The sequence below is a fragment of the Arthroderma uncinatum genome (genome assembly GCF_011692745.1).
Source record: "Arthroderma uncinatum strain CBS 119779 chromosome Unknown scaffold1, whole genome shotgun sequence".
NCBI classification, from domain to species: domain Eukaryota; kingdom Fungi; phylum Ascomycota; class Eurotiomycetes; order Onygenales; family Arthrodermataceae; genus Arthroderma; species Arthroderma uncinatum.
The window spans coordinates 3417445-3429640 of NW_022983863.1; the positions used below are offsets into that span (position 1 = coordinate 3417445).

Here is a 12196-nt window from a genome sequence, read left to right on the forward strand (position 1 = left end):
TACCCACCCATTTCACGGGCTCGATTGTACAATTTCGTGCGCTTATTTTCTAGTCAACATGAGGACCATAATTTCCGTTCTCATACTCTTCAATGTCTTCGTCAATTTCTGGCCCTTTTTTGCACCTCTATGACCGTGATTTGCAATGATGCAGCTCCGGATATTTTTTTATCTCTATGATGAGTTTCCTTTTTCCCTTTGTTAGTTTTCTGCAGATATGCGCCTTTACACACACCCCAAATATCTTATCAACTTGATGACCCCTATGTACTTGCTACAGCTACGAATGTCCCCAATTCACCTTATGACCCTTTCATTTGTTGCTATGCAAGTCATCCTAGTCAACAGGACCCAACCACCTCCCTTTCCTTTTTTGTCTATCTGCTGCAGCGTGAGCGAGTTAAATTGTTCTTTTTGTTGTGATGTCTCTAATTTGTTTTATGACTCTCCGTAAATAATATGATCCTATACTTTTAAATGCTATACTCGAGGCCGCTCTCAGTAATGCTCCTGTAGTTTCGTAAGTTGAATAGTGTAGTATCCTGTGTGTCCTTGACAACTATATACATGAGGAGATAAACATAAAATGGAATACAAGTATATATGTGTAGTAGATAGATAGTAAAGAAAAACGAAGTATGGTTCCAAACAACGATGCATCGCCCCAAACGATAGAAAGAAAGAGTACGGAGTAATTAAAAAATAATCAGAGAAGAATATAAATGGACAAATATACAGCATGCATTTAAACGAGGTAAGAAAAATAAAGAGATTCCCCAATGACATGGCTGGGTCTCACCATAAATAAATAGGGGTACGGGCCTCACTCATCATCGACAAAGGAGTTTGCCAACGGCCCGAAGAACGGGACTTGATAGTGTTCCAGAGTCTCGACTGTTTAACAGTTAGTAAAAGGCGACTATAGACAGCTTGGATATCTCTCACCATCGCGATAAGCATGCATACTCAAGAACCCAATCAGCCCAAGATTGCATATGAACAGTAGCCAAGATATGATGCTCGACCATGCAAATAACATATGTATAACCTGCGGTAAGTTAGAAATCAAGCTCTGCAAAACGATTGAAGGTCCAGGATGTCCGTACAAACATGAAAGTAAATAATAAACTTGACTGCCAGGCGTGGAATCTATAGAGCGAGTTAGTACGTCTGCCACCACGAGAAGCAACGGGACACACGCACCGCACATAATCGCTCTTATGTTCCGTCAATAACAGAAACACTCCTCCAGCAGGTGGTAGCAATAGATACGCCAGCATAGCCTCATAGTCCATACGTAGTGGAAGACTTGTCTCGAACGCGCCCAAACTCAGGCGCCCGCCTTCAACGTCTCTTCCATATCCGCCCAACCCGGACCCTAACCCCTGCGCATTGCTTGTGGTATTTCGATCCTGGCTTGATGAGTGTCTGGGATGGTTCTGGCCCAGCGGTGAAGGTGTTTGACGGGGGGACGAGGTGTGTATACGGCCGGTATTCGCGAGCGGTGGGGAGAGCGCACGCTCGATGTCCGGAGACTGGTCTTGGTATGGCGCGAAATTCATACCTCCCGGTGTAGATGTAAAGTGACGGCGACAGGGGAGGAGGGCCTGGTATTGTTCATGGGAGAGAGCCGTGGAAGTTGGATATATTTACCGATCTGCTGCCTTTGCCGGTCAAATGATATGCAGAAGCTCGCGGAGACGCGGCGGGCTTGGCGCGATGTCATAGATGCAAGGAAGGCGTTTTGTGCTACAAGCCATGGAGAGAGATATAGGATGTGTACAGAGTATTGCATGTCTAACTGCTGTTTAACGGCCGTGTCTCGTTTCTACGTTCATCGTCTATAGGTTTGGGTATCATCTCGGCTTATCTACATTGCCCATCAGGGTCCCCGTACCCTACCCCGGCCTCTTGCTATGCCAGAGCTTCTCCCAGTCTCAGTGCCAGTTCTCCTCGCCGTAGGTATACCCCGTGAGGTTGTCGACGGCGCTCTCGAAGCCGGCTGTCCCGTCTGTGTCCTAGAGACACTCTGAGAGCGACTCACTCCAGCCCGTGTCGACGGCCGTAGAATCCCTCGTCTCCCTCTGGCGGATGAAGTCGACTGCGCAGCTCGCTTTCGTTGCTCTTCCTCAGCCTTCCTCTCCAGTGCCTGCTTGCGTTGCTGTAGCTCGAGCTCTCTTCGCTCCGCTTCTAGTTGCCGTTGACGAGCCTCGTTTTCTATATCCGCCATATCCTGTGTAGCGCCCTGCCAGGAGGGATCCAGGACAAGTCTTCGGTTATGTTCTGTCTGAGATAGTATTCGAGTCCACGTATCGAGCAGGGTGGAGGCGGACGATACGGTCCGAGCAACGCTCTGTGGAACAAGTTAACGATCGAACAGTTCTGTGTACGGAGTAGACGGTCAACTTGGTGCGTACCTCCATGTTACCCTTTGCCCGTTCCAGGCTCTCGACGACTCCTTCAATCACGGCGTTGATATCCCGTACCGACTTTAGTTCTGACCGCAGAGCCGCCTCCCTGTCGTCCTCATCCGTGTCGTTATGCTGGGACGAGCCCTGTTCCGTCCGAGTCCACCTTTCCTCTTCATTATCCTGTAGCTGTAGGTTATCCATCTCTGGTATGGGCGTCGCCATTGTCACACCCTACTTGTCGACAGATGTAGACATAGATGTAGACATAGATGTAGACATAGATGTAGATATATTGTTAACAGTTCTGTGTAAAGAAACGCGCTAGCCGTGTTGGGTTTGTTGTTAGTGCATGGACTGTGCGCGACTTGTGTGGCTGGTTAAACTTGGGAACTTCGACTTCACCAACCACCCACAGACATCACCATCTACATCCTCCCCTTGTAGCATTGCCAGAGATCCCCGTCTGCAACGTCAACCCTGGAGCCTGGTAGAAGACCAACATTGAGCGCGCCATCACTGCCTCTACAGACTCGAAGGACCCGTTTCCACCGCATGAAGACGTCGCCGTAGCCGAGGATACAGACCGCCGACCACCACGCTGTTTTGGCTACCATGACGACCACCCCGCCCCCCTCCTCCGCCATTCGGACTCCTCCTACTCCTCGCCATGGTCCTCGATACGATAACTACGAGCCATACTCTCCTCGTCGCTCCAAGCGCATTGCTGGCCAGCATCACCTGTTCAGTGACTCCCCTGCGGCCGTCCTGGACGCGAGAACATCAGATCTCCTCAGAGAACAACACAGCCTAAGACGCGACAAGAAGCTACATCAGCTTGGCATGAGTGATAGAGCTGCAATTTCCCCACCGCAGTCACAACACAATTCCCCTAAGCGAAGGAGTGAAAGACAAGATATGAACACCCGTTCCTCCCTTTCACCTCAGCCAAAGAACAGAGTCAGACATGACACCGGCTCTACCTCACTTCACCATCCATATAATACAATGGACGCCGATCACAACGATCCAGCTGTGAACGGCATGCTTCCTACGCCGGCCAAGACCCCCCGGAAGAAGAAGATTGAGGATCTTGGACCTGCTGCCCGTACCTTGTTTTCCAGCAATTCCAAATCCGAGGACCCGGAAGCCATGGCCCCAAGACGTTCAAGAAGCAAGAAATATACCGGCTTCTCTCTGGAAAGCTTTGAGGCGGACCCTCAGCAGGCAGAGCAGCAGGCTATATCTATTTTCACGGACTCTCGAGATCGCATTCCTGAGGTGAATGATAGCATGGACAACCCTTTCCGAAGCCAGCCTGCCGACAACGCTGCGCCATCGACATCGAAACCCTCGGCGGATGGCACGAAACGCAGAAGGCTCGATGATGGTAGCCAGAAACGAGACAAGAATGTCGACAAGGCCATTCGCCGAGACGATGGACTACTCTACGTTTTGTAAGTACAAATCAAACCTCCCCATACCCATGGAATTGACACTAATTGACCTTCTATATAGCCGAGGAAAGAAGACATTCCGCAAGTTCAAGCCAGAGGCAGAGGAAGACGAGGGTGACGATGACGATCTGGGTCTTTTGGCATCTCGCAGTGAACTCACCAACGAAGCCATGCCCCGCATTCGCCCGTTGACCCGTTCATCCATAAAGCCCCGTGTTCTATTCCCTGTAGCTACCACTACTCCAACCCCTGATGAAGACGAACCCGAGCCCGAGCCCACTACGCCATCCACCATCATTGAGGCTGAAGAAGAACAGGTTGAAGCTACCGATCGCCCGGTCGCCGCGGTCACGGAAGCAGATGCTACCAACAATCCAATTACGCCTCAAGAGCAAATTATCAATCCCGAGACACCTTCATCGCCACTTGCTACTGGACGTTCTCTCCGTTCTCAAACCATCAAAGCAGAGTCGGAGGCTGGTGCAGAACACGCTGATTCCGAGGCGCCCGTCCCAAGGCGCTTCAGCCCATTTGACCGATGGTGGAGAGGCAAATCCCATTCTTCTACTCCTACAAAGGCAAAGAAGAGAACCATCGAAGGCCAGTCTGGACCTAGCGCAAAGAAGTCTCGCAGCCATTAAGCACCGCCTACACCATCAACGGATCTCTTTTGATACACTCGTTGAGCCGAGCTTACTTACAGGCGTTCCTAAGAGACCTACTTTCTTTCCCATCCCCTTTTCTTTCTCCTCTCATCTTGCCTTCTTTCCGTATTATTTCCTTTTTCTCTCGAACGACTGCATGTTCATGACCTTGGGCGGCGTCTCTCATAATCATCCTGGCCCTTCCATTTCCCATTCTATGGCCCTTTGTAATCTTTCATTTTTACTCTGCACTTCTTTCACTTTCTTCTCACTGGCGAGCTTCAGAGCTTGATATCAGCTTCTGTCACTTGTTCCACTTTCACTTTCACTTGTTTCTCATAAGTTTGTTCTCAAGATACCACTACCAATGGACGCAACGGTGGCAGAAAAGGATATTAGGATGTGGTTTCTTCTTTTTGTAGTTTTCAACAGGCAGTTAAATTGTTGCTTTTTATTTGTACGGGCGTACTGATGGAGGTTATTGGGGGTGCACGTTTGCGTTTAGATAGGACAATGCAAGATTAATACCATTACCATTTACCACGACACGCGCAGGGAGCTAAACTAGCCAGATAATGAATTAACATTTACTAGGAGAGGAGTTTGGTCAATCTACCATATAGAGCTCGGCATCTCTACATATGGGGATAGAGTATATGGCCATTGCTTAAGAGAAGGTTTATGCCCATCTAACTACCTTGGATCAAATCTGAACGATCAAGACCATCCATGCAAGATGTCCCATCGAGTCTGGCCCAGTCAAAAGAAAAGAATACCAAATAAGGACGAAAAAGAAAGAAAACGTGACGTTAAAACTCCATCCATGGATCTATAAACTATACAATGTCCAAGTCATCATTATAATCCGATCCATCGTGTGTAGCCTTTCCAAGGCTATCTCTACCAGCCTCTCTAATCCCATTCGCGGTAATAAACCTCGTCTTCTTCACTGTCGTCGAACCATTGCTGCCCTTCACACGACCAAGCTTGATACCCTTTGCGCTTTTCGATAAGTTATCAAGGCCGAGGAAAATATCATTTCCTGAATTGCTAGCATTCGAACCGCCCTGGCTGCTTGTAGGACCGGAATTTGTCGTAGTAGACGAGGATCCTCTCCCGTCAGGTTCTGAGGCTTCCTTGTGATGAGCTCGAAGATACTCTGCCCCAACGCCTTTAAATTCGCCTAACGATCTAGCGATTGTGCGTTCTCGTTCTTGGTCTGCAAGGCGTTTCCGGAGTCGCTCGGCTTTCGTGTTGCCTCCTCTGTTGAACGAACTGGCATCTATGAATGGGTCGTCTGCGTCTAATAGACTAGAGGTAGTGTTGTTTCTGCCTGGGAAATAGCCTTGTCTATTCCCGCCGCCGGGCGGGTTCGAAGCAGGGGCAATATAGTACCTAGTACCCGTTGCCCAGTCATAGTTTCCTCCCGTTTCTGTCTTACTGCGTAGGCCACTTGCCTGGGAACCGTTCTGGTCTCTCCTCCCGCCACGGAACCCGCCCGGGCGTGCCCCCGACCTAGTAGAAATACCAGGTCCGCTATTAACTTCCATTCTCCCTGAAGTGGTTTTGCGGAGCTGCGCCTCTACATGAAAATCGCAGTATTCTGTCTTGCGAGAATCAATCCAGGACTCGCAGATTTTACCATCCCTTTTAACAGCCTTGCAAAAACCAATATCCTGCGCAGTTCCAATTTCAAGGATCGTGTCCTCAGAGGAGTGTAGCGTCAGGCTAAAGGCATTAGTATCCAGCTTGTGGCGCGGAGGCGGCATTATCGCAGGGTTTAGGACAGCAATCAATGTACCTGGAGCCAGCCTATAGTAACGGGGAAAAGCAGTTGAAAACAAAAATAGGTCAATGGTCCATTTTAGGTCCGTTAATGTTAGAATCATGTACTTGTTTGAATTAAGCCCGTCTTCAGGCTCATCGTCATTATTGTCTGCGCCGTTTTTCTTCTCTTTATGTTCCTTTGGAGCCGACTTGGAGCCCACGATGCCAAAGACAACATAATCGCCGTCTGTTTCAGGGGAGTCAAAGTCAGGTCCTTTGACTGTTCGGAGAAGGTCGGGTATACGCATGGGAGTCTTGGAATCAAGAGTACGTTTGAGGAATGAATGTGGTAGAATGCGAGTAGACAGGTGTAGAGAAGAGAATGGCTCGAATTTGCTTGGGTCTGCAGGTTTGACATCCGTCCCTATAGAGGAGGATTCACTGGCCCGGGATTCGCTCGGTCGAGATGTTCTAGTCTCGGCACTACCTCGCATTGCCCCTAATGACTGGCCGCGATCTCTCTTAGAAGGCGATGTCGGGGCTGGCGGTATATTCTCTTGCGAGGCCGGCCTTGTGGCACGTAAAGGGGAGGCTAATCGCTCGCGTTGCGTCGACGGTACGTTTCCCAGGTTTATTGTTGACTCCTTCGCAGCCGTATGAAACCGTTCCAGCTCATTCTTGTCAACGCCAAAACCAGTAGTTCTTTTCCGCTGTAAGGCCCAGGCCTTATCTCTCCGCTCTTTATCAGTCGATCTACTCTCAAGAATCCGGTCACTGAAACTCTTGGGTTTCTCAAGGTGATTTGTGCGCTCTGGTGGTAATAGCTGTGTCTCGCGGGCAGTACCTCTATTAAAGAGGTTTCCAGTCCGGTGGCTGGTAGGCTGTTTGTTGTCGTGACCATTTTGGCCTAGGTTTCTCGGACGTCTTAGCGAGACATCAGGTGCCTTAAGTCCCTTGTCGATGCCTAGAATGACTCGCTGCGGAGATATGGGGTTTGCTGGCGGAGGTGGCTTCTTGATTGGAGAAAGAGGAACTTGTACGTTCTCCTGAAATACCATATCTGCGGCTTTCCTCTTCCGTTCTCCTAAAATGCGATTTGCACGCTGCACCTGGTTCCCAGCCCTTGGGCTCGCGCTTCCCGAATGTGCGTCATATCTCTCGGATTCCGAGTCTGTCTGTTTTGATCGTGACTTGCTCTGTTGTAGCTTCTTCAGTTTTAACCGAGCTTCTATAGCGGCAAGTTTCAGCTGTAACGTTTCTTCGTCATCGTCATCATCGTCCTCGTCTTCATCCAAATTTTCATCCAGTATCCGTCTCGCCTTTACAGACGACACGCCGTAGTCGGTAGCAGCCGCTCGAGCATTCCGCCTTTTATTTTGAATATCTTCGAATTTCTTGCGACCGTTTGGGGAGGACATCAGGGCAGCGTGGGGGGACCTTGGAGGCCATGGGATATCCCCCACTGTTATTTGTCTCAGTAATTTGGCCATATATAAGGTCGGTATGGGAACACTCACTCTTGATTCTGGACGCTCCACGTATATAGCTATGTTGCCGCGCAAGTTCCAAGTATCGCACAAGTCTGTCGTGGTGCAAGAGGTATTATCGAACGTATGGGAAGGGACTCTCGTAGTGCGACTTCCACGGGTTATTTAGCAGGGAAACCTGGCCCATGGCAACGACAAACAGGTAGCTGAGGGTTCCATGGCAGAGCCTTTGATGCCCAAATATCCAACCACTTAAAACCCAGACGAGGCCGAGATTCTGTTCCTGGGGGGAAAGTTTCCAGGGTGACAATCACGTGTGGAGGATTCTGCTACAAAACAATTTTAAACAAACGTCGTATTCTGCGGCGCGTTAAACGCATCGCGGGTTATCTCGTAGCACATGGAATACGCAGGCTAATACAGCACCCTCGCGCCCCCCAGCTGTAGAGAACACGTTGTATTAAAAAAAAAAAAAAGAAACAGATTTATATCTTCCTTTTTTGTCGCGTCAATTTCGCGACTGCCAAGCCTCGACTAAGGTAATTAAGCTCGTGTGGGTCTTGGACATTTTTGAGGTAGAAAGAACTTCGATGTTTCTCGATCGCGACGGGGAGAGCAGACAAAACTTGATATAGGACTCGAACGTCGATATGAGGACGAGAGCTGCCGGTACAAAGGCGCCTACGCCTGCCAATGGCGAGACTACTGTCAAGGCAGCTGTCGTCGAACCACCGAAGCTGTACAAAACGCTCATTCTACCGTCTCATGCCTCGGACGACGCGCGATTCATCCAGCTTCAGAATCCTCGAACCGGCAAGCCGACGAGGTATTACTTCTGTCCTAAGCTGGGACTGTTTGAGTTTACTTCAATTTCACCGCCGTCCTCGACATCGCGGAGTTTACTGTTCGTCAGTTCAACCGATGGAGGAGATCAGGAACGGGTCGAAGAAGCAGGGGAACAGAAGGGCTTTACTTCAAAGACAGGCCAGCTGCATGTTGCCACCCCTATAGACATTATATTTTTTATCCTGCCGATTATTGTCCCTTCAAACCGCAACTCGGGACGTGCCCTCTTCCAACCGCTCGATGATATAATAGACGCCAACGAAGACATCTCGCCCCATCTTCGGAAAGTCTTATATACGGCAGAATTCAGGCCAATAATCGAAAGGAGGATGGCTTCCGTGTGCGAGACGATCGACGGTGACGGGACGATGTTCAGATATAGTGAAAGCAAGCTCGTGGGAGAGTTATTTGTAAAGGTTGAAAGGATGGTAAAGAATGGACTACCACCTAGCCTTGAAGCGCGATTCGTGTACCAGGCACTAGAACCTCCCATGCTCAATGTGAGCAAAGTGGCACCCGCAGTATCGAAGGATGAGACGAACGGCAACGAACAGGACACCCAGCCTTCGCAGAGCACAAACGACTCCCAAACGCCCTCTGAGACAACTGCTACTGCATCCTCATTTTCTGCCACACAAACCTCAGCTTCCACCCCTATCACCGAATTAGCAGACACCCAAGAAGATATGTCTCAGCCAAAACACAGTTACAGCCCTGAAATATCTCGCCTCATGCGCATTCGAACGGCGCTATCGTTCATACAATCATCATACCTCCAACCCAGCCTATCGACCAAGGTTACTGAAATATTAAGCTCTTCATCGTCCCCCATGGACTTTAAGCCTCTGGATGACTACTTGCAAGAGATTGCCAAATTTCGAGCAGAAGCCCATGCGTCGCGATCAATGCATGACATGTCTCGAAGGAAACGAGGGTATGATGATGACGAAACTGCTGAAGAGAAGGCAGAGAAGAAGAGAAAGGCCCAGGACGAAGAGAAGAAGAAGAAGGCGAGTGTATCTCGAGGAGTGCGGGATTTGAAGAAAGTTAATACATCGGGGATGCAAAAGTTGTCGTCTTTCTTTGGGAAAGCGCCGGCTAAGAAATGAAATGATACAAGCTACCGCGACATATTATGATTTCGTGTTAACTATGCCATAATGCCATGAAGGACAGACCAAAGGCAAGCCAAGGGTGTGCCTTGTGGGGACATAACCGATGATGTCGCCTCTGGGGACGATGAGGAACGGTTGTGTCGGTCATTAGTGTTGGAGTATTAGTGTTGGAGTGCATACTCCTTCCCTATCTCTAGATGGGTATTCCGGGGATTGTGTTTAACACCACGGACGACCATCATAGAGGCCGCCTCTAAGTACACTGGCAGGAAGTGGGATATCCATATAAGCCAGTAACAATTCTATACCTACGCCCTGCTGCAAAGAGGTGGGTCGTTATGTTGGAAGTGAAGGACAGGATACCAACGAACAGAGAGGCATGGACGAATATATAACGTTATAATGATTGAATTTAATATTATATGGAATACCGTTTAATATATACCCTGAACATCAGCATCATTCACCGTCCATTATTGCAGCACCAGTAATCCTAAGTATATCGTTAGTACCAGCCAACGGAAAAGGGGTAGGAAACCACCTACAAAAACGATCCATTGGACGGCTTGCTGATAACCATTGCCTGTTCGAGTTTCTCCTTCTCCATATCCGGCCATCGTTTTAGATAATACTTTTCTCTCAACGCCCTCGTGACGTCCTCTACTTTCTCCTGAGGAATCATATGCACCGTACACCCACCCCATCCAGCACCCGTCACACGGCTACCCAACGACCCCGCCTTGCGCGCAATCTCACACATCTCATCAACCTCCGGACACGTACAGTCGTAGACATCACGACAAGAGGCCTGTGATTCATTAAGTAGCTGTCCTAGGTACTCTAAATTATGCTGATCGAGAGCATGCGAACGGGCAAGGCATGATCGGAAGTCTAGAACACGACGAGCCTCCTTGAAGCAGTGTAGTGCACGTTGACGAAGGAAGAACCGTTCCGCCTGCACAGGGAATGAAGAGAGGAACTGTTCTTCTACCTGTGGGACCGTGAGTTGTAGGAGTTCTGCGATCTCAGAGCGAGTGTATCCCTGTTCCTGGGTGAATGTTTCCTCTACAATGAGGATAAGGGAGTCAAGCTGGTACTCGAATGGGTCTTCATGTCTGCCGTCCTGACGCATTAGCTCCTCGTGCAGGTTTCGAAGGCTATATCCTAATGAGCTGCTGTCCTTTTGCAGTGTGATGTTGTGTTTCTTCGCCAGTATGACGGCAGCTAGAGTGCATTCTGCTACACGGAGGTTATAGTGCCTGGGACCAGTCTCGGCTTTGTTGGATGTGACGAAGCTCTGGGCCACCATGAAGGTGATTTCAGTGGTTGCCTTGGGAAGTGCCACATGTTGTACGTTGAAAGTCGGGAAGAACCTGACGTAGAGTAGATATCCTCGACGAGAGAATATTGAAGCAGCTTGATCCATCCTATGGTATCGTTAGTATGGAGGTTACAAACGTATGAGGGAAAAGGGTATGAGCAGACCCTCCCGAATAGACGCCAACCGCACGCTCAGAGACAATTGATATGTTCAAGAGGTCCTGTTTGGAGATATTATGTCCATTCGCCTTGACAACAGCCAACGCACTTGCACAGACAAACGCGGCACTGCTCGATATCCCACCTCCCGGCGGGACATTTCCATCGACCAAGGCTTCAATGTTTGCAGGAACAAAAGTTGAACCCGACTTCTTCTCCCGCAGATACTTTACAGCTACCCTGAGACCTGCTTTGAAGTAATTGACCCAATCGGACTTGGTAGCATCAATTTCCACCTCCCGATCAGAGGAGACGGTGAATCCACCCGCGGCAAATCTAGAGTCGGTGTTGTCCACCTTGACAGTCGAGATAGGGCCGTCTGACGGTGTACTCTTCACCGCAACGAGGACATCCACGCTCAGAGCTGTAGGCAGCACATCGTAGAGCGAGTAGTCGATGTGCTCGCCGATGATGTTGACCCTTCCGGGGCTCCGGGCGACGAAACCGGGCAGTCCACCATAGCGACTCGTGAACTGCTTGATCAGGTTGTTCCACCGGGTCTGATGCTCGAGTGCTAGAGGCTGCTGGGCGTCTGCATCCGCTACATACACGTCTCTCAGCGACTGTGTCTCCGGCACGAGTTCTGCATCCATGGCGGGGTTGTTCTTTATATGATAGTGGGATGTAAGTTAAGGTATGGCCGATCAGCGGGATAGCATAAACCCTGATCTATGCGATGGCCACGGTATTCTATTGGTTCTCTGGACGTTTTGTTGATGGCCGATTCGTATACTCCGTACTGCTGGCTCGGATGTGGTGTTTCGACGTTGTGTATATACTTACGTCATGGGCATAGTCTCCCCCCATGTCAAGACGAGATGCGACAAGGATGCTGGGAGGAGCAAAAAGCAACGAGAAACTCGGCCGACTGCAAGCGCACCCTCAAAACGGCCTGGCAGCCTGGTTGTATAAATGAGTGATCATCCCCCAGCC

The 12196-nt window shown here is 49.6% G+C and overlaps 5 protein-coding genes across 5 annotated transcripts; 2 read left to right on the top strand and 3 right to left on the bottom strand.

Annotated features, from left to right (window-relative positions):
- Positions 1 to 823: 823 nt before the first annotated feature.
- On the bottom strand, positions 824 to 2633 carry GIQ15_01038 (uncharacterized protein; the record flags this gene model as incomplete). Its single annotated transcript, XM_033548455.1, has 6 exons — positions 824 to 894; positions 946 to 1048; positions 1107 to 1149; positions 1204 to 1607; positions 2045 to 2353; positions 2418 to 2633. The coding sequence occupies 6 exons, from the start codon at positions 2631 to 2633 to the stop codon at positions 824 to 826; spliced, it is 1146 nt and encodes a 381-aa protein (XP_033409406.1).
- A 390-nt stretch (positions 2634 to 3023) lies between these two features.
- On the top strand, positions 3024 to 4506 carry GIQ15_01039 (uncharacterized protein; the record flags this gene model as incomplete). Its single annotated transcript, XM_033548456.1, has 2 exons — positions 3024 to 3865; positions 3927 to 4506. 2 exons carry the CDS (start codon positions 3024 to 3026, stop codon positions 4504 to 4506), a joined length of 1422 nt encoding a protein of 473 aa, XP_033409407.1.
- An 839-nt stretch (positions 4507 to 5345) lies between these two features.
- Positions 5346 to 7694, bottom strand: GIQ15_01040 (cell division cycle protein 23; the record flags this gene model as incomplete). Its single annotated transcript, XM_033548457.1, has 1 exon — positions 5346 to 7694. The coding sequence occupies one exon, from the start codon at positions 7692 to 7694 to the stop codon at positions 5346 to 5348; it is 2349 nt and encodes a 782-aa protein (XP_033409408.1).
- Positions 7695 to 8413: 719 nt separating this feature from the next.
- GIQ15_01041 (uncharacterized protein) lies at positions 8414 to 9718 on the top strand (the record flags this gene model as incomplete). The annotated part of the gene is made up of 1 exon (XM_033548458.1): positions 8414 to 9718. The coding sequence occupies one exon, from the start codon at positions 8414 to 8416 to the stop codon at positions 9716 to 9718; it is 1305 nt and encodes a 434-aa protein (XP_033409409.1).
- A 465-nt stretch (positions 9719 to 10183) lies between these two features.
- Positions 10184 to 11856, bottom strand: GIQ15_01042 (galactokinase; the record flags this gene model as incomplete). The annotated part of the gene is made up of 3 exons (XM_033548459.1): positions 10184 to 10217; positions 10270 to 11151; positions 11210 to 11856. The coding sequence occupies 3 exons, from the start codon at positions 11854 to 11856 to the stop codon at positions 10184 to 10186; spliced, it is 1563 nt and encodes a 520-aa protein (XP_033409410.1).
- Between the last annotated feature and the right edge of the window lie 340 nt (positions 11857 to 12196).